A 24,631-nucleotide genomic window follows, 5' to 3' on the forward strand; every position below is an offset into this window, starting at 1 on the left:
GTCCCAGCAAAGGGCTCCTGGAATGTGTGACCAGCTTGTGATCACCGTGATGTGGCTTGGAAAGCCTTGGCTGGAGACAGATCATGCTCTGCCATCAGAGGTAGAGAGAGCAGGGATCGGGCATCCTTAGGCTCCTGGCCCTAGGCAGGGAAAGCTCAGGAACGCAGATGCTGGTTGGTAGCAGCAGCAGCAGGACAATGCCATGAGCCCATCTCAGGGAGCAAAGCCTGTCCTGGGAATCCACCCATCTGTGTGTCCAGACAAGCTGAGGGCTGAGCAGCCACATCTATGATGCTCCTGCTTCCCGAGCCAGAGGAGAGACCAGGTCTTCGGCCCCTCTCACATCCCATCAGCTGACCCTTGGAAGAGAAACGGTGCTGACAGGTATCTAAGCGAGGCAGAATTAAGGGAAATGATAATAAATGTAGATGGTCAGGCAGGGGAATGAAATGATCCATCTTTTGCATGTTAGTCAAGAGGTGCTCGCAGGCTCCCCCCCTCCCTGCTCCCATTCAATCAGGGCCTGTCAGACCTCCAGCAGGTTGGCATTTTTGTGAAGAATCTCTCAGCTAAAAATTGTTGTCATTCCTATTTCCTTGTTATCAGTTGGCGGCACCTCGGCGGAGCCCGGAGATTAACGCGGAATCGCCAGGCGAGCATCCATTCCCAAAGAGCCCTATCCATTACGCCGAGCTCGGCGGGTCCCTCCTGCCTCACCTCCCACATTCATCATCTTTAACGCTGACAGCCCGGCGCAGGCCTTTCAAATTTATCTCGCCGCGTCCCGGGCAGGCTCTATCCGTCAAACTGCACGAGAGGGAGCGAGCGGAGCGCCATCTCCTCTCCCCTGTACATCAGGGAGGGAGAGGGGGGAAAAACAACCTGCCCGTGTGAGGGACTCGGTAAAAGATTGGTCCGAGATACACAATTAATCATGGCTCGCATCAATTTGCTTGATTTACTCCCTGGAGGGAGAAGGGGCGTAAACACGGCGTGTGCAGAGGCAGTGTGGAAACATAATGTGTCTGTCTATAGGAAAAACATTAACACATCATCCCCGTTGTGGGTGATTGATGGGGGAACGGGACAGGGACAGCCCAGAGCTGGCAGGGTGACAGAGAGCCAGGAGCTTGCCAGAAAGATGGACCCATTGGAGATGAACCTCGGGGGCCACCGGTCAGGGCAGGTGGCACCTGGCACATCTGACCTACCTTCCAGTGCTCTTCACAAGGTGGCAGCCCATTTCAGGTATCTCCCCCCAAACTGCAAGCCTCTGGGTGAGGAAGAGAGGTGGAAAGGGAAGGTTCCAGCCATTCTCTGTGTACAAGGCAGGAGCTTCAAGGTACAGATGTGTGCAATGTCCCCTTCTTCAGGGTGACACCGAATCCCAAGCAAAACTGCTTTTGCACATAAAAATCTCTAAGGCATATTTTGTGTTCACTACCATGTCCTAAATAGGTGTCCATGCAGATCACTCTGCCTTACCTCCCCATGAATTTTTCCTGTAAATAATGGGTTTTGCCTGTCCCTGGAGGTGGTGGGTGTCTTTCAGGATGAGATCCAAATGTGCGGATCATGCTTGTGAAGCCCTTCAGTAGCCTTCAGGGCGAGAGATGCCATAGCAATGAAGGATGCTGTTATTATTAGTTCCCATGCGCTGTGTTGTGCCATCCCTTGATGGCTCTGGCGAAGAAGCTGACTTTTATGGAGAAAGTTACTGCTGTATTTACAATCCAAACCTCCTTGTAACCAGCTGCAGGGTGGAGGAGGAAATGCGGAGAGAGCGTGTGATGATTTAGTGTGTCCTTCTCGCGTGCCTTTCAGCCAAGGAGCCTTCTCCCTCCTTCACCAGCCCACACTTGGCAGGGCTCTGGCTCTGTAATCACACCCCCATAGACAAGGTGGGTGGGAGGAGAGGTTTAACCAAGGCCAGAATGGGGGACCAGGAGCCTGGAGATTCAAGTCCCAGACTCGTGTCTTCCTTGGTGAAGTCTTTGTGTAAATAAATGGTACTCTGACCTTGTTGGGGCAGGTACTGCATTTCCCACTAGCTTTCAGGAATGTTATCATGTTTGGAAGTGGATATGGGAGTTCATGAGAGCTCACTGCCACTAAGGAAATCTGTACCTGATATGTGTAGGGAATAACCATGGTGATAGGTATACAGGAATATTGAGAAAGCAACCCTCAGTGTGAGGTTTGTTCAGGGTGAGCTGATGCAGTTTACCAGCTCTTAACACCCAGACAGACATGTCTCCCCAGGCAATTTGCAGACCATGGGCCAATCCTCTACTCATTCCTGCTATGAGCTGCAAATGCTTCCACATTTTCTCCCTGGTTAGATAGTAGTTAGATAGATAGTAGTTGGACTGCTAATCAGGTGGTGCTGGAGGTTCACTCCTCCCCAGCCATGTGTGGCCCTTGGTTGGGACCTTCCTGCAGGTGTACCTGTCATTTGGGATCTGAACATGCGTCAATTTTCATGTATATGTTTCTTAACATGCCTAAGGTGAGGTTTAAAAGCTGGCCTTCTAGTTCTTCCACTGCCTTCCAGCATGGGGTTTTCTTTAGCTGCACTCCAGAGTTTCCGCCTGGGAGGAAAAGGTGCTAACACATCTGGATCTGTTATCCACAGACCACTGGACAGTGATTTGTAAGTCAAAAATGGGTGAAATGGTTGTAGTCTGCCTGAAATGAAACACGGAGCTCTGTGGGACGATTTGAGATTATTTGACTGTCCATTAATTGCCCTCCTGTTTGCAGGTCCTTAGGAGAATGCAACCTTGCTACCATCTTGTCTGTCTGTCAGTCCAGCTATCAGTACAGTGCTTCAGACTGTTCCTATTTCTGATTCATGGAGTATGAATTAAATTCTGAAAATTAACACTCCTGCTGGGGGCTACACCCATCCTCAGGCAAATTCCCATCCCTTCTCTATGATGTCCAGCACCAGCCCACACCTGTGTGCCTGATATATCCAGGACCATCCCTCCTAGATTTAGTTGCCGTCCCCAAAGCAGCCATGCTGAGCTCAGGCAGGACCAGGTTGATGACCCACATTTCTGGGGTTGCTTGAATTTATCAGTTTAATTCGGGTTTAAATTTATCCATTTAATTTAGTTTTGTTCTCCCCTGATTTAGTTGCATCTGACGAGGGGTTTTGTTTCATTTTATCTTGTGGAAATTACTCATAATTTTGTAGTGGCTGTTTTATATATATATGTATATGTATATGTATATGCCAGGTTTTACAGCCCATTTTTATCACCTTTTTATTATCTCGGGTCAAAAGCTTTACTGGGTTGCATTCAGGGAATTATGCAAACTAAGAGAAAATACCATAGCAAAACTATGGATTTTCTCATTAAACTCTGCTTGGACATGTAGTTATTGTAGTAAAACTCTAGTAACTATTACAGGCCCTAATATAAAATTATAGTTTGACACCTCAGCATGATTGGCCTTGCACTGCAGTTAAATTAACCCTTTCCACCGCTTGCCTGCTCACCCTAAAGGCTTTCAATGGAAGCTGGCAAGTTGGACTCAGTGGGCAAGCTGGGATGGCTGTTTGAGGGCTTAGCCTGGGGCTGCAGCCACGACCCCTCTGTGGTCCAGTTCCAGCAGCTCCAGAGCAGCTTTGTCTGAGCTGTCAAAAAACCTCACTCCAGCAAGAATTGAGAGAGAAGTGATGGTTGAATAAGGGAGGACCCTGCAAGTCCAGGGGGACAAAGTCCAGCAAGGTAGGAGTTTGCTGAAGTTTGCAGCAGTTTCTCATCCCAGAAATTGCTTTGTTCCTACCGCCCAAGGACTGTGTAATTCTCCCTGCTCCGTGCACAGTGGATTTAAGGAGCGATAAGCATATTCAGCGACTTAATTATCTCAGACGAGATTTTCTTCTCAATTACACTCAAGTAAATCTGAAGTGATTCCATTCAAGTGGATGATCTTAGTCCACCCTTGTAAAAAGTAAAATCAAATAAAACATTGTCCATGCATGTTAGCAAATCTTCACGCCTTTGCCGTATCACTGCAGCAATGGTGGGAGGTTTTGGGACCATTTGACGCAGTGACAGTCTGTGTTTAAAACAACTTGGATGGTCCGGCAGGGATGGGGACTACTTCCTTCTGATTGCCTGATTAACATTTTAAAGCCATGTTGATAATAACCTGAGGTAGTGTGACAGTTCAGCAACTTCATTCGAGGGAAACACTTAATCATATTTATTATGTAAACACAGCTTGCCATGCCCCCATTAAATTATTAATAGTACCATTAACATATTTACATATAAATCTTATAGCAATTGATGGAAATGGCTCCAAGAACCTTGCGTTAGCTCTCTTTTTATAATGGATTCTCTCTTGCAAATACCCATTTATTAAAGAGACAAAATATTAATTTTTTGTTAAATGTTCATGTCAAAAATGTCACCTTTGCAGTTTTGCAAATTGCCATTTATTCAAAACCTACTGGTTGGTATTTTCCTGTCCTAAAAATGGCCTGTTTAAAAATATTGCTTCAATAAGAGCAATTAAGGAGAAAAAGAATAAAGATATTTCAGTGATCTGGGCAAGCTTTTTGCATTTTCATTAGTGATAAAATTGATATGTAGAGCAAGACAGAGCCGGGAGTTTGTTCCATTACTCCACACCTGGAGGTACCTTAAAATGCCCTCAATCCCAATGCTGCCTGGGGCTTAACCACTGAGCAAAACATACACAATTCCTCCAGTATCCTGCATGAGGGAAACACAGGAAGGAGTGTAGAGGGTACAAAGGATTTACTGGACAGGATAAAGAGAAATGGTTGGAGGGTAGGCTAGTCCTTCTCTGGTTTCTCCTTCAAATTCTGCATCTTTCTTAATCAGCCCTGCTCTGCTAATAAGCCTAATTAGGCTATATACTGTAATTCCTTAGTACCCTTCCAGGTAGCAGTGTCCAAGGGTGATTCATTCTCAAGACTGCCAACTTTCACAAGTTTATCACAAGACTCTCAGGATCTATTTTATTTTGCTTTTTTAAGTTTCGGCCTCTGCAATCAAATGGAATCTCATTTTTCCTTTAAATAAATGGAAAATGTACACTTCGAGCCCTGTGGTCAGGGTGGAAAGCTTGAGTTCATGCTGTGAGCCTGGTCCTTAAAACATAGAAACCAGAGAAACTGCAGGGTGGTGGAGTTGTAGGATAATTTAGGTTGGAAGAGGACTAAGGAGGTCACAGCACACTTAATTTTGGGTTCATCTCATACTTAAATGGCAGTTTCCATTAGCTTTTTTAGTATTAAAGATAGTGAGGCATAGCTCACAGTTTGGTGTGAACTGTGTATTCTGTACATCTCCATATGGCAAAGTATAAACCTCCATTGAGAGCCCAGCTGCCCCTTGCCCCTCCGGTGCTCCCACAGATATCCCACACTGGCAGGGAGCAGGGAGGGATAAAACCAGTTTTTGGGAAGGAGCCATAACTGCCTGAACTGGGACCTGCAGGGGACCCGGCAAGGGGCTCCTGTCCCAGCTCTGCTCAGGATGCATGACCTTGGCAAGTTGTGCCTCCCTTCCACACCACCCTTCTCCCCACCTGAATACAGGGCTGAGCAAGGCATTTTCCCTTCTGGAGAATTATTGGAGAATTAGACCTTATTATGGTAATGCAGGAGCCAAAGAAAGACAGACAAAGCATTACAAAGGATTTTTTTCCCTTTCTCAATTAAATGAATGTTCTCCTAACCCACTGTGCCCAGCCCTCGTGTGTGCTGTTACAATTGTCTCTAAAAACTCTGTCTGATTTTTCAAGCAATTTCTCACGAAACAGGCACTTTCAGAAAAATCATAAGAAAGCAATCGTTTCAAATTGGTCATTTGGGACTCAAATTACTAATCTAATACATTTTTTATTGAGGGTTCCTGAAAGGTTCCATAAAACACAGTCTTTGAAGCTGCCCAAACTTGCCAGCCTCCCAGTTTGACAAATCGAATCCAACAATCCACTTTGCAGCTCGGGTTTAGGGCTCAGGAAGCTGCCACCGAAATAGCAGCGTTTATATTTCTCCATCAATAGTGCCTATCTGGTCAGATTTTTAAATTCCCTGGGGTGTTGTGTTGATTTTCTTTTGCCTGTGCTGGATTTTTGTGTCTGTGTCCAAGCTGCAGTGCTCGTATTGGGAATATTGATGGGGGAGGTTGACCTGGAATATGCTCCTGAGCATCATCTCTGGTCCAGCTCAGAAGAGCAAGAAGGACAGAAGTTGGCCCAGGCAATGAGAGAACTAGGAGCCAGAGACTGACTCTTTTTTTTCCCCCTTTTTCTAAAATTTATAGAATTTGTATTATTTATTATATTTTCTTGGGTTTTATTATTTATAATGTTATTTATGTTTTTCTTGAGGTTTAGATGGGACCGCTTTAGCAGCAGAGCACTGTGATCAGTCCCATTGAGCTTAAAAGCTGAATGGAGAAACTAAAACATGGGACATACATGGAATTCTGACCTTCTTTCTAGGGCTTAAAGCACAGGAAAATTAATGAGATCAAACAGGCAATCTCTGGTCCTGTGTCATGTCATGGCCACAAGGCCGTACTCCCCTCTTTGCACCAGTTTTTTGGGAAAGAAGGATAGTGCTGACCCACTTCCCAGTGGCCATTCATGATTACAAAGTATCAGGTTCCTCACACACAAGGCACTAATCAAATGTATGTTAGTTATCATTTTGGCAGATGCTGAGGGGCGTCTGAATGTCGCCTTAAGGTACACCCCCCAAAAAAAGTGCCTCTTGGATCAAGTCTAATAAAATCCAAAATAAAACTCTATGGGTTGACAGCCAGCTCCTTCTTGAAGCTGGAGAGACAGCATCCAGCAGGGAAAATCAACAGTTTGAGGCCAACACCAGCTCAGCCTGCCAAGAGCCCAACCAAAATTGCTTTTCCCCTTGAAGGTCTGGTGGCAGTTTTTCTTTTGCAAGATCTGCCATTTGGGAGCAAGGCAGAAATGTGGTTTTGTGGAGGATTTTCAAGCAGTGTCTGCTTCTAGGTTCAGCCAGCACAAGAGTGCGGAAGGGAAAGGGAAGGAGTGGGGGAGCTCAAGAGAAAGACAGAAAAAGTTGCTTGGTTTCAGGCAAAGATAGGGATGGAGAATTTGGGAAGAGGCAGTACCTCTGTCTGCAGCTCAGCACCCACAAAAGCACAAGGTTCATGGGGAGGGGGTAGTACAGCACTGATACTCAGACCTGGTATCTTGATCTGAATTTCCTCCTCTGAGAGGAGCCATGCAAGCAGGAAAGGGGGCTTCTCTGCCAATCCCACTGCACCCAGACTACTCCTCGCCTTGCAGCCCATAGCATCCTCTGGCAGTGTGGCTCCCTTGGTACCAATGTGGCCGGCTCACTGCTGACACACTCCCCTCTAATGCTTCCAAGGGGCCTGTTACTATTTATTGGGTTAGCATATAGTTTTCTGCTGCCATTACAGTTTTACTATGGTGAAAATGCACAGTGTGTAGTCAAAAAGTAGAGCAGGAGTTGCTTTCAAGACAAACGTGGTCATTTTGGGTGTCAACTGGGACTGCATTGCATGGGAGGCTGTTTTCAGCTGATTATTCCTGTGCTGGTCACCCATGGGTGATGGTTGCCCTTCCAGCCCATCCTTGTCTGCAGCTTCCTGAGGAGTTTGACACCAGGATCCTGCCTTCATGCAGGTGGGGAACATGTGCTCCCAGTGCATTTCCTTTTGCTCTGCTCAATGTGTTGTTAGGCTTGTGTGAGCAGCGAGATACCACGTTTCCATCAAAGGGGCTGCATGACTGTCAGGGTTTTAAGCCCAGCTGGAGATAAAACACCACACACCACCCTCCCCCTGCCACCCTGGTGGAATGGGGAGGAGAATCAGAGTAAAACTTGTATGTTGAGATAGGAACAGTTCAGTAATTGAAAATAAAGTAAAATGCAATAATAATGGTAAATATTAATGATGACAATAAAAGGGGAAAAAACAAGTGATACACAATGCAATTGCTCACCACCCACTGACCAATGCCATACCCCTCTTCCCAAATCCAGACTGGCCACACTTCCAGGTAACTCCCCCCAGTTTATATACTGGGCATGGCATTCTATGGGGTGGGTTTTCCCTTTGGTCAGTTCAAGTCATCTGTCCCAGTTATGCATCTTTCCAGTTTCTTTTGCATACCACTTCACTAGCAGAGCATGAGACAAGGGGGAAAAAATGTCCTTGACTTAGAATAAACCTGACTGCCTAAAACCAAAGCATCAGTATTTTATCAACACCATTCTCATTCCAAATCCAAAACACAGCACTGTAACAGCTAGAAGAGTAGAAATTAGCTCTACCCTAGCTGAAACCAGGAGAATTACCCAAGGAGATGCATTGTCCAAGCTCAAATCTGTGTTTTTCCTGTGCATCTACACATTAGGTAGCACAGGACAGTTCCATCTCCCTCGAAACCTTCACGCACCAGCCTGTTATGCCTCTGTCCCTGCTGGGTAGGAGAGCTACCAGAACCAGGCACAGGGAGGCGTCAGGCTGTGTCTTGGCACAAAGTCCCTGCACAGAGGCACTGTGAGGCCCATGGCAAGTCAGGACCATCACTCCTTGCTGCACCAAGCTGCAGGTATAGCTCTGCTGACCCCCTGATCCTTCCCACCACCCTTCCCTGAATTCCCTCCAGCTGCTGGATGGCTTTGCAGGGTGTGTGTGCTCTGTGTCCTCTTTACCCTGAGGATTCTGTCCTGTCCCCACCACTGTGTGCCATGGTCCCCTGCTGCAGCGCAGGGACAGTGTCGAAGGAGCTGTTTGCTTTAGCTGGGGGGAAGAGGCAGCCACGGGCAGGAGCAGTGGGCGGCTGTGACGGAATGTCTCCGGGCCCACTGCTCCACAGACTTGGATGTCGAGAGGAGTGGAGGTGCCAAGTGCTGATGTGGCTTTTGTACTGTTAAAGTCTGTGATGCTGCTTTGGATTTACACACGTGGAAGCGGGATCAGAACGTGGCCTGGGTCTCAATACTGTCATAAAGCTGAGGGAGCCTTCGGACCCACTGCCAGGCCTTTAATTGGAGTGGGGGATGCAGTGGAGGAGAGGAGGGGTGAGGCTCAGGGCAAAAGGAAGACAGCCCTGGTCTTTGTAGCCTCCAGGAGAATAAGTGTCGGCTACAGTGACTGCCCATCTTGGGAGGGAACAGTGAAGGTCTGAGCAGGTCAGGACTCAGAACAAGCAAGAAACCTGGACTTTGAATGCTTTTCCCATACTCCTCCACATCCCCTCAACATAGTAAAGACCTTTTCTCGTGCCTCAGCCAAGGCAGCCCAGGGTATGGAGATGAGGTTGTCCCTGTGCCCAAAAGCTGTGCCTGTGCAGGTCAGGACTGCATGTCAAACACCGGATCCCAGCAGCAGATTAAGAGACTGAAGCATCGGGATGTGTCCCTACTTTGTGCTGAGCATCTCTCTCTGGGGAGGGAGGGCTCTTAGGGCAGATTTCACCTTATGCTAAGGGGTCAGCAAAAGACTCCCGTGCCACTTAAATCCCACTTAAGTACTTTGCACTGGGGTGAAATTAACTCTCTCCACAGAATAAGCCATCAAGAAAAACTGATCTAAAAATCTACTCTGGGCCACAACCGAGCCATGCTTCTATTAGCAGGTAAAAAAATATTTCCCATCCTTAGAGTTAAATGAGCCAATAGTTCAATCACAGAGCGAAAAGCAGCAATAGAGACAGGGATGCTGAGTGCCTCAGGTATTGGGAATCTATGCTAGGAATCACAATAAGCAGGACTCATGTTCTCTGTGTTTAGCAGCAGTGTTATTCAACAACCTATTTGCAAGTGCCATCTTCCAAAGTCCTTTTTTCCCCCCTCGTTAAACTTGCAGCGATAATAGGGCAATTACAGTGCAATAAGCTAAACGCAATCCATTAGTGGCATCACAGCCATTTTTAGATCTTGAGGAAAAAAAAAATCAAAGCTGTTTAAGTTTTCTTATTATGCACATTAAAAGGCAGGCAGCAGGGTCTGATCAAAGACACCACCACCCCTGTGCTCCCCCCCACCTGCCTCCTGTCCCTGCGTCTTGCCCCCCCTCTGTTCATTAGTGGTCACAGCTGTGCAGTCGGCCAATTACTTGGGAATAATAAGTACATTTTGCAGTAAATTAAATATTAATTAGTCCTTGGCAGGTTGTTTTGGGGTTTTTTTTCCTTATTTCCCTCCACCTGAAAACGGTGGAAGGGATGTGACACTGTTATCGCCTGTGTCGGCATGTGGGTGAGAGTGGTGGAGGCACTCCATCTCTGTGCTCCTTCTCCTCCAAGCTGGTTTGCAGCAAGGTCTTTCCTGCTCTTTCTGGAGGGTTCACTACTGCTGCACCAGGATTTGCTTGGATGGTACCTTCTTCCAACCTAGGCATATCCCATCTCTGCCTGGCTTCCCGTCCTGCATGCTCCACTCGGGCACTTAGCTCTCCAGGCAGAGCAGCATCCCTGATTGCTTGTGATGTCTATATGAGGCCTCATCCTGCCCTGCTCCTGCACAGCAGGACCCTCACCCAAATAGTGTGTGTTGTGCCAAGTGATAAGGATGAAGAGTAGTCCCTAGCCAGGGGCTCAGAGGTCCCACCAGAGACACTAGGGATAGTATGACCTAGTTTGGATTTCTCTAGTCCCCTGAAGCCAGATTGCATTGAACAAGTGCAGACCCTGGGAAAAAAAGCCCTTTAGACAGTAGTCAGGTGAAGCCCAGACCAGATCACAGGCATAGATCTGCTGGGATGAGCAATTCCTTAAAGTGAGCCAGGTGAGCTAATTTTGATGTTAATAATATATCAGCACATTTTACAGATTAAAGAATGAGTGCAGTGGAAAGAAAAAGTGTATGAAAAGAGCAGCTAAACTTTGAATAGGAGGGATGAGTCTGACATGGAGGGAAGATCTGTCCTTGCTCTGGAGAGCCCCGGGAGCATTGCAGAGGCTGGCACAAGAGTCGCTGGGAAACCCTCAGCAGTCAGGAGAAGAGGGGCAGATGCTCTGGTGGCTCACCCATTCCCTGCTGGTGTACTCCAGTTGGAGCTGCAGTCCCTGTCACCTGGCCTGTGCCTCCCTAAAATGCAGCATTACCTTGGCTGCCTGTGGCCAGACAGGAGGCTGGAAACAAGGAGATGGAGCCTGAGCATCTGACTCACCACCCATCCTTCCTCCTTGCCACCAATGTCAGTGTGAGCAGAGAAGAGGGCGTTTTGTGGTCCTTTTTCTTAAAAATCCATTACCAAGAGTTTCTGGAGCAGAATGAGCTGTTAGCAAAGGCAGAGTAATCCATGCCTGTTGGCAGATCCCAAGGTAAAAGGTTCCACTTGTTCAGCTCTTAGATTTACACTTTACTAAACAGCTCTGTGGGCTGCCTTGTGATGCACTGTGCACAACTTTGCCCCTTGGTGCTCTTGAGTGCAATTAAGTTGTGGGCTTTTTTTAGATGTAGCTTGACAATATGCAGGTTAGGTTTGTATTTTATTTACAGCTTTTACTTGGGGACCAATAAAACCCCAGCTGGCTAATGTGAGCGCTAAAACTTGCATCTCACTCTGCCTTGGATATCTTTTCTATGGTAAACTATTTATTTGCGTTTCATCTTGCACAAGCTCCTCTTTCCATGCTGAGAAGCCAAGAGCTCCAGGGGCTCTTTGAAGACTATTTGCTATAGGATAGCAACTGGAATTCTCTTCAAACATCCGTGCCTGCTTTGTCCTATAACTGGCCTCTTTGGTGTCAACACGCAGTTTTGTGCGAGTTTCCTGTGCAAAGCTAACATTTGCACATTCCCCTGGCAATTGTGCTTCCAGATCCCTCTTGTTCAAGCATATCCCATCATTTATTCTTGCAGGAATGAGCAGCAGTTACTCCACGTGCCAAATCAGAGGCAGCATCAAGGCCTCTTTAAAAAGGAAGATTTAACTGGGTTGGGAATGACCACTGTGCTGCTCGGGTAGGAGGAACGTGCTGTGTGACCTACGTGTCCAGTCAAAATGGTCCACATTTGGATTGCAAGTATGTGATCCCCCTATGTCTGAGCTTCAGGCTTTCATCACACAATTAAAGTGCAACAAAATCTTCTTGCAAAATCCCAGTGCATTTCACTGTTGGGCCCTCAGACATTTCCACCTGAGCATCCCCCAGACACTGACTCTGGCATGCCAGCAGAATACATGCAAAGGGTGAGATGGCATCAGGCTAGTGACACAAATCATGCTAAAAATGCCAAATAGCTGTGTTTACATGCATTCAGTACCCAAGGGTTGTGCTCTTGCCATAAAAAGAGAGATGAACCCTGGCGAGATGGGAGAGATGCTCCCAAGGATGCCTCTGGAAGGGAAAGACCAAGAACTGTTGCTCATAATGGCACTGCCTGCTAAAACAGTCAAAATAATTGGGGAGGTTGCTGAGGGGACAGATGCAGCTGGGTGATGAGTTCCTGTCATTTGCTGGTGCATATTACCAGTGGCATCCCAATGTGCCCATTCTCCCTGGGATGTTACAGAGCTTCAGTACACATACCCCAACATCCAGCCCCTCTTTAAACCCCAGCAGTGGTTTCTGTTACATGGCTCAAAAAGGCCAGCACAAGCTCTATGAAGACACAGAAGGGAAAATATTTTCTTTCTCTCCAGTGTTATTTTTCACTCCTTCTGTTTCACTTTCTGCCATCTCATGACTCTCTAAATTCATGGGAGCTCTTCCTCAAGGTGAAATGAAGGCTCTGGGCTGCATTTGGTAGTGCCGACAACAGGGGATGAGGGTCAGGGAGGGTTAAGCAGGGAGGGGGCAGTGCAACAAGGCGGCCTGATCTAGTGATTAAACAAAGGGATTCAGCCAACATGTGTAAAATTAAGTGATCAAGAGTTGATTACAGAGTGCATTGATTGTGTACTGATGGATTAAACAGAGTCGTGCTCGGGATGCGATTTTCCGAGCTGGGCACGAAAAGCACAGGCAATTGACGTGTTGGCCAGAAGGACCCGCTTCTCCCAATCCCTGGCTTTTATACATTCTCCGGATAAATCTGCAGAGAGGCCCGTGGAATTATAATCGATTATCCATTTCTCAAAGTCACTTAAGGGCCCTGAGCTACAAGCTAAAGTGCCGGTGCTGCGAAGAGGCATTGGGTATGCGCCGGCATGTGCAGGTGCTGGCGCGAGGGGAAAATGTGGCAATGACCCTGTGTGCTGCAAGCTGATGAATCTATTTTCTTGTAGGAAATAGTTTTGACAGTTCAATATCTGTGTTTTCGATATGTGCCCCACACATCCCCTAGGGAAGAGAGGAGCTGGAACGTGGCAGGGAGGGTGTGGGTGGGAGGCAGGGAAAGACTCTACCACATCACCCCTTCGAATTATAGGTGTATCAGTATATCACCAACTGAACAGGCTGCCCTCCAAGTCAAGGGCATGGGAGCAGCATGGCTGCTTGCAAGTGTCCTCTGCAGGGCCAGGCTTGGGGTACCTCCCTGGGTTGTGTGGGGACCCTCAGCGTGCCTCAGCCCACTGGCAGCGGGGTAGTTCCCAGGCTCCTGTTTCACTGACAGTGGTGAAGGCAAAGACCCATTTCCAGGCTGATCTTGTCTCTCAGGATGCAGTCAGGTCCTTTGCTGAGGACTCAGAGGAGCAGACAGGTGGGGCTGAAACAGCTGAGCAGCTGCAGCCTGGTGTAGGATCACCCAGCGCATTTTATAGGGAGCTGGGTGTGATGGTGGAATGAGGCTGGGGGCAGAAACCCCTGCAGGTCCCCTCCAGTCCCTTTTGCAGGATTGTCACTCCCACCCTCAACTGCATCCCTGTTTCTGCTACAGATGAAGCAATCAAGGCCCAAAACAGGCCCCAAATATGTACAGATCTCAGACCCCAGCTCTTGTACAGTCTCCTAGACAGATACAAGAATGTTTCTGTGAAACTCCCACCTTTTCTAGTTCCCACTGCCATTATTTTTTGTCATTTAAAGAAGGTGCTTTGCTCCAGGTCTTTCCATCCCAAGAGCTGATGCAGAGCATAGATAGTTAAAACACACTTTGGCAGTGTAGCTACACAGCTCCTTCACCCTCCCCACCAGGCCAGCAGAAACTCCAGGTTGGGCAACTGGTTCAACCAGGGACAAGAAGTGGCCCTTGTAACAACAAACAGGGCCAGAGGCCAGGCACACTGGTGAATGTTGCCCAGCTGCCAGCCCTGGGTACACAGCCCCAGGTATTACAGGCATCTGAGGAGGAGGAGGGATGGTGAGGAGCAGAATCACTCCCCACACTTCGTCTGGTCATGATGCAGACGTGACACAGGAGCTGAGGGAGTTCTGGAGTCTTCTGCCTGGCTGCCTGTGTGCTGGGAAGTGTGCTGTGTCTCAGGGCCTCATTTTGCAAGAGGACTGCCCATGGGCCATGGAGTCTTCAGAACTGTAGGCATGATCCCTGGGCCTCACTGGCTCTGGTTGGTTTGTCCACAACCTGGCCAGTCTTGAGTGCATGATATAACAAGACCCATGGGATGGAGGGCAGCTCAAGGGTGTGGGGGAAGGAGATGCATCATACCCCAGGAGATCCCCCAGGATGGAAGAACAGAGCTGTAGGATTCCCTCAGCAGTGTTTCTGCCGTGCCATGTTCGCTGAAGTTAGGGGTCCCTCACTGATGCTGGGGAGACCCAGCTGCTTCCCAGGACTTGTGTTTGGAAGATGCATCAGTGTCTTGGAGGAGACTCCAGTTTCATTCCAGGAGCAGAAGATGAATAGCAGCAAGATACAACTCCATGGTCATGAGCTTTTCCAGACTCATAATGGCACTCGTCAGAGAATCTGGAGTAGAGAAGGGATCATCTATGTCCTTGGCCCCTGCTGACCTAGTTTGGTGAATCTCCAGCCCAGTGATGGGTGTGGCTGAACACTGTAATGCTTCCGTGGGAGAAGCCTGCATGGGCAGGCTGCCCAGCTGGGAGCTGCGAGCGAGGAGGCAGGGATGGAGGCAGTGAACCGCCTTCCTTTGCTTGCTCTCAGTGTTTCTCTACTTTCCTCTTGTGAAACCTGGGGAATAGTCTCTGCTCAGTTCAGCATCCCCACATGGAGCAGCACCACCAGCCCGTCCCAGTCCTCTTCTTCCCCTCTCCCTCCCAGGTCCCTGTCATGCTCTCCCTTTCCAGTTCTCCCAGCAGCCTGCGTCCCTCTCATCGAGGATTCATTGTCTTGTCAGCCTCTAGTTAGCCGGCATGCGTACGAATCATAAATTACCCCGCCCGGGCCTCTGCTATGCTTCAGCACAGACAAAAAAATTGCACTCCATCACCGTGTCTCCCGGCTTTTAGTGGTATTGATCAATGCTGCTCCCTTCCCGCCCCCCCCCTTTTCATTTTAACCGAGCCGGTTAAGTGCAGTATCTTATTTTGTGCTGGGACAAATGAAAAGAATATTAGCAAGGGCTGAAATATATCTCTTTTTTATCTCTCTGCTACTTTTTTATTGAATCTTTCTGAGTAGGTGGCTTTCCGCAGGATGACAGCCTCATGACAGGCTCCTCATTAGAGCTGAGACAGTAATTGTGATGCATTTCCCTGCGCGGCCTTTTCACTTCTCCCCCCGCTCCTGCCTTTCCTCCTCTCTCCCTTTCCCCTGATTTGTAAAGTGATTGGATGTACAGACTCACTCAGTTTCTTAAATTATTGCCCAGCTCAATCCATCTTCCACTGCCCCACACCGGGCAGCCATGATCTCTGCAGATGGAGAGCCAGGGTTGGATCACAAGGGGTTCCTCACCTCTCCTGCTGCCAGGCTGCCACTCGCCATGACAAACATGGTGCTGGACCCAACAGGACATGCAACAGCCTCTGAAGAGCCCAGGGTGCTGTTCAAGCATGCATTTTTACTGAGTGACCCATGGGATCAACCTTAGCTTGGGTTAACTAGCACTGTACCAGTTTACACCAGTCTTCTCTGGTATTCAGCTTGTCTGGACAGGCAGCTACAAGAACAACTCTTTCTTTGGAAGGAAATCAATATATTAGCAAGCTTTTCTGACTCAGATTCCTCTTTAGTTTTCACTCTCAGGAGAAGCAGGTGTATTTTCTAGGCTGCTTGGTGGCCTGGGTACCTTAGCAGGGAGCAGTGTCAGGGATGCAGCAGTCTGAGTACAGGTGACCCAGTTTGTTCATGTGGTTGTAGAGGTCCCTCTGTCCATCTGTGTCTCTGTGTATTTTATACACCCTAGGTGTATAAATCTAGCTGTCACTCATCCCATCTCTTTGCTGGATTCGAGGCAGGACTGGCCCTGTGCTGTGCCAAGCACAGTTCAAGTCCAGCTTCTGCTGGTGCTCTGCAGCATCTTTGTGCTGTGATGCAGGAGTGATTCCTCAAAAACATTTTCTTACCTAAAAAGGATTTTTTCAGACCTCTGCCACCTTCCTACCTGCACAGACCTCCAAAAGGCCCATGCTCTGAAGGAGGTCTGCTCAATGCAGGGTGATTCCTCAGTGGTCTGGATGTGCTTGCTGCTCTGTGGGGTGTTTGCAGAGTTAAGTTGTGCTGTGGATGCAATCACAGCTAGACATTGAACCCAGCCACAGCACGCAAACCTGGAGTCACCTCACTGCCTGCCACTGTCTCTGGCACCTGGGTGTCAGCTGCCCTGTGCAGAGCAGCTGCAGCAGGGGCCAGATCCAGGGCACCTGGTCCTGGGCAGCAAGTTGAGGTCTGCATCCCCCAGCCAGTCAGGAGCCTGAGGGATGGGAAGGCCCTGGTGGAAGGAATGGGGGAAGGAATGATCTCAGGTGCATGTTTTTGGGGGCCTATAGTTTTTGGTGCCAACCAGCAGGATCCAAGGCAGTGCCCAGCAGGCAGGACACTGCTCCATGGGGACAGCACTGGGACCACACCAGTAAATAATAGGGAGATGGAAGAGCAATGAGTAACATTATTCCTGCTCCCTCACTTTATTACCAAATATTTTCTGCCTCTACTGCTATTCTGGGGTGCTCTGTGCTGACACATGAACCATCTCTGCCTTGAGCCACCGTTGTCATCACCCCGCCTTGTCTGCCACTTACTACCAGGGGTCTGTGAGCCTCATCAGTTGCGGCATGAGCTCGCCAGGAGAAGAGTGAGTGTTTTGCTATTTCCAAGCTAATATGGGGCTTTCTTTGAATTATTGTTTTTTGAGCTGGAAGGAAAGGAGGCTTGTCACACAAGATACCTGCTATCAGTACACAAATAACAGCAAGCCCATCATCAACTGGAAAATAATCGCCGCGGAAACCGAGTTGCAGAGCAGCCGGGAGGGATTATTACAGGTGCTGGCAGTGGCGATGCTGTCAAGGAGCCTGTGTCAGCACTTCCATTACCACCCACCTGGTTTCAGCACGGCCCCCAAAGCAGGGCACAGGGCTGCAAGGCCCCAGAGTGGGGCCATTTATATTCAGAAGAGTTTCAGATCAACTGGCTTTGATTGGGTTTAAATGATGGAGTGTTTAAGAGGGAGAGAGCAGAAATAAGAGGGTGAGATGGAGGGAGGCATCTCAGAGGGGGGGGTTTGTACTCAGAGAAGTGGAAAAGAGTTTGAGGTAGGAGAAATCAGGAGTTGAGACCGAAGAGCTGGTCCTTATGAGAGCAAGCTTCAGCTGGTGACAAGGAAGGACAGCATGGGGAGGCACAGGTGGCACTGCCTGTGCCACCCATGGCAACAGCTTCTGGGGAGGCACCTGACTGTGCATCAGTGCAGATGAGCAATGGAGTTATAGACAATTTATTTCATTCATTTGGCAACTGGCTGAGCTCCTGTGCAGAGTGAGCCCTCATGCCTTGTAAACTTCGCTCAGTGAGTGACTTGGGAGCATTGTTTATCCTGTGCTGTGTAGTGATGAGGTGCTGTATACATCCTGTGCTGTCAGCACTGTTGGTGGGCTGGGTTCCTTGGTTTTTTTTCACTTAGATGCTCTCCAAAACAGTAGTTCATATTCTGCTTGTAAGGGAAAGCTGTGCCTTCCAAGTGACACACTCCCACCCTGCAGTGCTGTCAGGGCACAGGTGCAGGGCAGAAGCAGGGATGACTTCATGGCTCTGTGCCTATTCAATACCATGCTTGTGTCCCCAGAACCTGAGCCCAGCTCCCAGCCTAGAGCCCAGGTCCTATAACCAGCTGCTTTGCAGGGTATCAGACATTTCCCAAAGGAATTATCTTGGATCCATATCAGTGTAACTGAATGAAGTATCCAGCCCTCTCTGCCCAGTGGGATCAGGAGGGTTTGGTCCAGTCCCTACCTGGGCTGGGATACATTTGCAGATGCCCCCGAAAAGAGCCTGTGGACAAATTCCTCCACACAGGGGTGCATCTGTGTATTGAACACTCTGCTTTCAGAGCAGGAAATATTCGGTTTCAACACTTGGAGTTAAACATTTCCGCAGAGCCCAGGAGACCGTGCAAACAGCGGGAGCACCAAGGCTCTGCCTTTTCATCTCTGTGGCACTGGCGAGTGGGGGGTCGGCAGTAAGGGAAGCACGGCAGAGCCGCGGAGGGTAAACACTGGAGCCGAGTCTACTGAGTAACCAGAGAGTGAAGGGGAGAGAGAGGGGCAAAGAAAACAAAAACACAGCTGCCAAAAAACAAAAGCCTGAAAAGAGCCATTCAGTGTCTCCCAGGAGCGGGTTTGGCACAGGGCAGGGAAGGACAAGCAGGGAGCAGCCGTAGGTCCCTCCCGCTCAGGGATATGGGCCCTTTGTTTTGCCTGGTCAAATCAGTGCCCTCCGTTTGGAGGGGTAAGCACTTACATCCCAGCACGGTCCAGCCACACGCATGATGCAGCATCCTTTGTTTGCTCCTGGATATCAGGGTGTCCCTGCTCTGGAGAGGAGATGTGGGATGTCTGTATCTCTTTCCACCCTGGCATTCACAAAGCCTGAGGTCTTGCCATGCCCATCCTCTCTCCCTCTCCTCAAAACCCAGCATCCTGCACCATGAAGATGGGTACCACTGCCTGAAGCAAGACACCACAGTGTGGGTGTGTGCCAGGCTCTGGGCATGCTGCAGATGTGGATGCTGCTGATTTGGGGAGACGTATCCCAGGAGGAGCCTCTGTTGCACTGCAGGCACGCAGCGGGTTCCACAGACCTGGGGAGGCTTGCGTAGGTGTCCTCCTGGCACGAGAGAGGATCCCTCCTTTCTGCCTGTCAGTAGCACTTAGCCTTGCTCCTGTGAAAGCACAATTGTCAGCCCCCTGGGCCAGGAGCTGGGGCTCCTTCTGTCTCCTGCTTTGCAATCTGTACATCAGGGACTTGGCTGTATGTCCAGGTTGCTGTTCTCCTGCCCCTCTGGAAGCCCTTGTTTCAGTGCAAGCACCAGCCTCCTGCACTCACCGGAGCAGGGGGATCTTCCCCGGCTGTCATGGGGATGCGGAGTGACAGCTGTCACATCCTTCCTTGGCACAAATTCATCACTGTATCATTGGTGTAGCTGATGGGTAAGGCCACTGCTGCTCATTTCTCCTGCTGGCCTGGGCTGGGGTTAGGAGCAGCCATGGAAGACAGCAAGGCTTCTTCCCATGGCCTGAGACCCCTCCTGGTTGCCCCAGCCATTGAAAACCAAAGTCGCCTCTGCTTAGGAACATGCACCCCATGGAAGAGTACTGGAGAACAAGAAGAGCACAAGGGCTTCGGTGTGCAGGAGGTTAAATATCCCACCAGTCTGATGTACCAGCTGGTCCCCAGCGGGACCCTAACTAAGCATCCCAATCCAAGGCTGCTAATCCCAGTTCCATGGTTTGGGACAGTCCATCCTCTCCTCCAGCAAAGGAACATCTCTGGGCTCCCTGCAGAGCAGAGACACGGGGATGCTCAACCTCTGTTCCACCCTTTGGTGCTGCTGCGCACATCCCAGCCCCAGCAGCCAAAGCTGTGGATGATGATGGGGGCTTGTGGGCCCCACGGCAGTGGCCTGGGCCAGGAGCAGGGATGCAGCGTGGTAGGGCAGAGGGCAGCCTGTTTACCCATCCATCTGTACACCCCACAGCAGGGATCCAGCAGGATTTCCCGTCCGCTCAAAGGCTGCCTGTTTATTTTGGGAGGGAGACTCAGACAGCTCCATTGTTTTGCTGTGAAGTTGGGGTTATAAATAGCAGGTGGTCGGGGACGCTCCTGGACTATTTTGGGCCCCCACTAGACAAAAGTGGAAAAGCTCCAAGAGGAAGGTGGAATTACTGAAATGCCGACCTTTCCCGCAAGGGTCAGCAGGAGCTGGGTGTTTGGGTTTGGGTTGGGTTCTGGGCATTATTTAAACATGAGGGAAGGCGGAGAGAGGCAGATGTTCCAAGTTGCATGGGCTGCAAGCTGCCAAAAAACAATGTGTCCTCCCTGGCAGAAGGATGATGGGAATGAGGATCTGAGGCACCTGGGTTCTGCCTGGGAGCCTCTGGGAGTGGCCCAAGTCCAGAGGAGAGACCAGTGGGGTTTTCCTCCTGGCTTTGCAAATGGGAGAATTCCCAATGGAAAGGGAAGCTGGGAAGGCAGGGAATGCACCATAGCACTGGCCTGCCCCAACTTGCCCCTTATGCCTCAGTTTCTCCCATCTTCTATAGAGGTGCTGAAGGAAAGGGCAAGTAATATCCCAGTGATAGCCCTGCTTACACTATACACATACACTTTGTCCTATTGGAGGGCAAAGATAAGCCAAAGTGACTCTCAAACTTATTCCAGACCCTTTTTCTTGTTAAATGCTTGTGCCATACAGTTATACAGGGAGAAGCAAGGATGCAGTAAAGCTGCTCACACCGATGTTTTATCCTTTGAGAAGGTCTATTCCTTTAATGGGGATTCATTTAACTGGGCTCCACCATCATTAGGAGCCATAAAATGGCACCTTTTGCCTCCTGATTGGAAGGCCACATTGCACACAGTCCCTTCGTATCCAGCACAGACTGCTTTATTGTGCATTACTGCCTCTCACTCAGATTTAACCAATTTGATCCATGTCTAATACATAAATAAATAATCCAGCAGGAGGGTTCATGTTGGATGACAACAGGCAGCTGTAAAGCACATTTCTCCCTGCCAGAGCCATCTGAGCCAGGCTCCGCACGCCCTCTCATGAGCAGAGCTGCTAGTACAGCTGGGAGAGGGGGCCTGGGGACCCGCGGGCTTCCCTCTTTTATGGGAACTTCATTGTTTGCTTTAGAGTTTTATTTTATGTTAAATAGACGCTGTATATTCCTTACAGAGGGTGCAATAAAGTTTCTGAGCTGGAAGAAATTGGCTTCAGAGCAGGGAGTGAACCAGGGACATGTGGCTGGGCAGGGAAGCAGAAGACAGGATTGAGAGTAAGGAGGATGTGGGGAAATGCATCGCTTACAGATCTGCCCAGAGACTCAACCCAGCTAGGGATTAGGGTACACAGGCAGCCCCAAATCTCACCAAGGGGTGATGCAGCCCCAGGGGTCCCAGAACTCTGGCAGTTGTGGGGTCTGAAGCTGTTGGTGATGCAGGGAGGACAAGAGGCCCCAACCCAGCCCTGGGACAGGCTGAGCAATCCTGGGTGAGCTCCCTAGCACATCCACAGCCTCATGCCACGGGTTCTCCTCTGTCTGCTAACATTGTGTGCCCATGGAGATTTGCTCTGTTCTTTACAGGGAGGATCAGCCTGATCCACCCAACTTCAGGAGTGTCAAGGAGGATGAAAATGGCTCTTTATAATGAGTTAATAGGAAGAGGAGCAGTGTTGTGTCATCCATCTACTCCAAGTCGTATCACGTGAACCTCAAATGGGAAGCTAGGCTTGCACAAAGTCACTTTCAGAATGGGGCAGTTGCTGCTCTTCCTGTAAAACTGGAGGGAACACAGCCAGGCTTCGCATGCTCTTGTGTCAGTTGCTGTGCCACTGCAAAAGAGAGCCACTGTTTTCCCCAGGGATTGTAGGACGGGGAGAGAATTATATACCATGAGAAAATCCCTGGATTTCAGTCCTGTGCTAGGACAAGAACCAAAGAAGAGCACAGATGATGCTGATGGCAGCTGATCGGAGCTAAAGCTTTTTCCCTTCTTTTCCTTCTCACAGGCAAAAAGAAAGCAACTTTGTTTGACAGCCAGGCTCCGATCTGCCCCATCTGCCAGGTCCTTCTTCGCCCCGGGGAGTTGCAGGAGCACATGGAGCAGGAGCTGGAGAAGCTCACGCAGCTGAACATCAGGTAAGCAGCTCCCTGGGTCCACCAGCATCCCTGGTGACCCAGCTGGGGCACCTGCATGTGGCAGAGATGGTGATACCCACAGCTACAAGATATGGGAGATCTGGTGCTAGCCAGTGGGGCAGAAACATTTCCCTGGAGTTCACTGCAGTGGTAAAGTCAGGCAGAAATTCCTCCCGGAAGTCACAGACATACCTTTCCCTGGGGATGTGTGAGCAGTTCCCATATTGCTGACATCCCATGATGGAGCAACCCTACAGCATTGGTGCACACTGTTCCTCAGCTGCCTTCAGCTCCCTTTTGCTACCCCCAGTGCAAAAAAGTCACCTATTTAAAAAAAATAATAATTGCCTTTTAACTGCTAGCAGTTATTTAGGAAATGTCTGCAGCCAAGGGTTGGCAGATCCCTGCCCCTGCCTTAATAAAAGTCAGCAGCCTTGGGAAAGAGCGTGTTTATTTCAATTATTAATGAATTCTCCGGTCATTAAAAGGTGAGGAAAGGAATCAAACTGCCTGCTAGAAACAAAGTTACATCACCAGGTGGTAGGAGAGAAGAGACAACATGTGTGTCAGTGTACCAGAGTGATGGGTTGGTGACATGGCTGTACACAGTGCAGAGGATGCAGAATCAATCCCTGCTTGGCTTGGAGCTTCTTGGATTCAATGATAGCTGTTGAAGATGGAGGGAGCAGGAGGGAGCTTTAGTTAGAGAGAGACCTCCCAGAATGGATCTGAGCTGAGATATCCCAAATTCAGCACCCGCACCCTCAGGCTGAGACCACGTCCTCTATGTGTTGCACAGGAAGATAGGGAAGGGGGGAGGCAGCGAACAGGCAGCGCATTTATCCCCCGCGACACCCAGTCCCCTTGCAAGTGTAATTTATGGTGTAATTTGGGCCACATCCAACTTAATAAAGGGCCACTGCAAATTAGTGAACAGGTTTAAATGAACAGAAGCAATTAGTGCTCGGAGGAGCCCATCAAAGAAGTTGGGCCAATATCAGAGTGAAACTGAAACTGCAAGCCAGGAGCAGAGGCTGGCTGGCGCGAAGTGGTGATGGGAAGGTGGCGTTTAATGGGAAAGGAAAGGAAACCCTAAATCATAAAGCGTGACAAGGGCCATTGTGGGCCAGCTGACAAATGAAAAAGAATGGCATTATTCCTTTAAATAACAGCAGCAGTTAGAGAGGAGACAGCTCTCCCTGGCTTGCCCTCTCTTCCCTGGCCTGCTCCACTCGACCACGCAGGCGGCAAGGAAGAATCAGAGGTCTTTATTAATTATTAAATAACGACTCCCTCCGTAGTGTGATAGATAACGTTCAATCTAGGCAGTGGATTCGGGCGATGGAGGCTAATCTGTAACACAGCAGCTCCTCATGGGGATGGGCTCTCCCAGTCCTGGAGGGAACCAATGCAGGCACCACTGGCAGCAGCATGCAGGAAGAGCAGGAATAGTGGGCAGGATTAGCAGGCAGTGGGGTGTGAGGGGTTGGAGTCCCATGCAGTGCCCAGCCCCAGCAGGCAGCTTGCTATAGTGGGTTGCTCCATTTCCCATTCCCCCACCTTTCCTGCCTGGAGAAGCCAGGAGCAAGAACACATCAACAAGAGAAGAGAGAAACTAATAATGATCTCAAATAACCCAATAAACATAAAAATAAAATGTAGGCCTATAAACGTGACGGGCACCGGCAGCCCTGGCCGCTCCCTGCCAATACCGACTTGTTACCGAAATGGCTGAGCAGCTGTTACTTATCAGTCTGATGGGGAGAAGCAAACCGGGGGCTGCTTTCCAAGGGCTTTTTTTTTTTTTTTTTTTCTAATTTAAAGAGGATGCAGCCAATCATGGCTTTTGGTGTTAAGTTTTAATAAACCTTAATGATTTGCAACAAAATCATAGATTTCCTGTGCTCGGGGTTAGGAAGGCAGATCCCCGCCTGCCCACTGAGCCTGAAGCACTGGCGGCTTTGTGGGCACTGGATCAACTCTATGGAAAAGGGATTTCTTCAGGTGACCACAGGAGCTTCTTGGGGCTGAGATACAAGGAAGCTGTAGGCACCACCTGGATGATGCTACCTGTGCTCCCAGATCACCGCAAGCAATTCACCCACTCCAATGAACCTCCTTCTCAGCTGGTGGGAATGGGGTTTTCTGTCCCCCAGAGACAGGGACGGCGCTTTTCCCCCCCATAGGCAGTACTGATGTATCCATCCTGGCCTCAGGACAGGGACATCTCAAGGTCAACCCAGCTCGAGCATCATGCAGTGAGGCAGGAGGAGCCATGCTGGCAACAGAGCAGCACCCACCCATGCTGAGGGAGTCCTGTGCACGTACCAGGGACACAAACCAGCTGTTGGACCAGTGAGGAACATCACTCAGGAGGATCCAACCCTGCTGCAGGGTCCAGCTTTCCCTTGCGAAAGCTATCTTGAGTGGGAATGAAGTA

At 49.4% G+C, this 24,631-nt stretch overlaps 1 protein-coding gene across 12 annotated transcripts in view; it reads left to right on the top strand.

Moving 5' to 3' along the window:
• The window catches only part of RNF220 (ring finger protein 220), a 221,322-nt gene that overhangs the window by 116,341 nt on the left and 80,350 nt on the right, over positions 1–24,631 (top strand). For all 12 annotated transcript variants that reach the window (XM_086841306.1, XM_086841300.1, XM_086841304.1 and 9 more), the window contains one exon: positions 22,062–22,191. In XM_086841306.1, the coding sequence (XP_086697432.1) occupies positions 22,062–22,191 (130 nt within the window). The remainder of the gene's footprint in view (positions 1–22,061; positions 22,192–24,631) is intronic.

The sequence above is a fragment of the Cyanistes caeruleus genome, chromosome 9 (assembly GCF_971803275.1).
Source record: "Cyanistes caeruleus chromosome 9, bCyaCae1.hap1.1, whole genome shotgun sequence".
NCBI lineage: Eukaryota > Metazoa > Chordata > Aves > Passeriformes > Paridae > Cyanistes > Cyanistes caeruleus.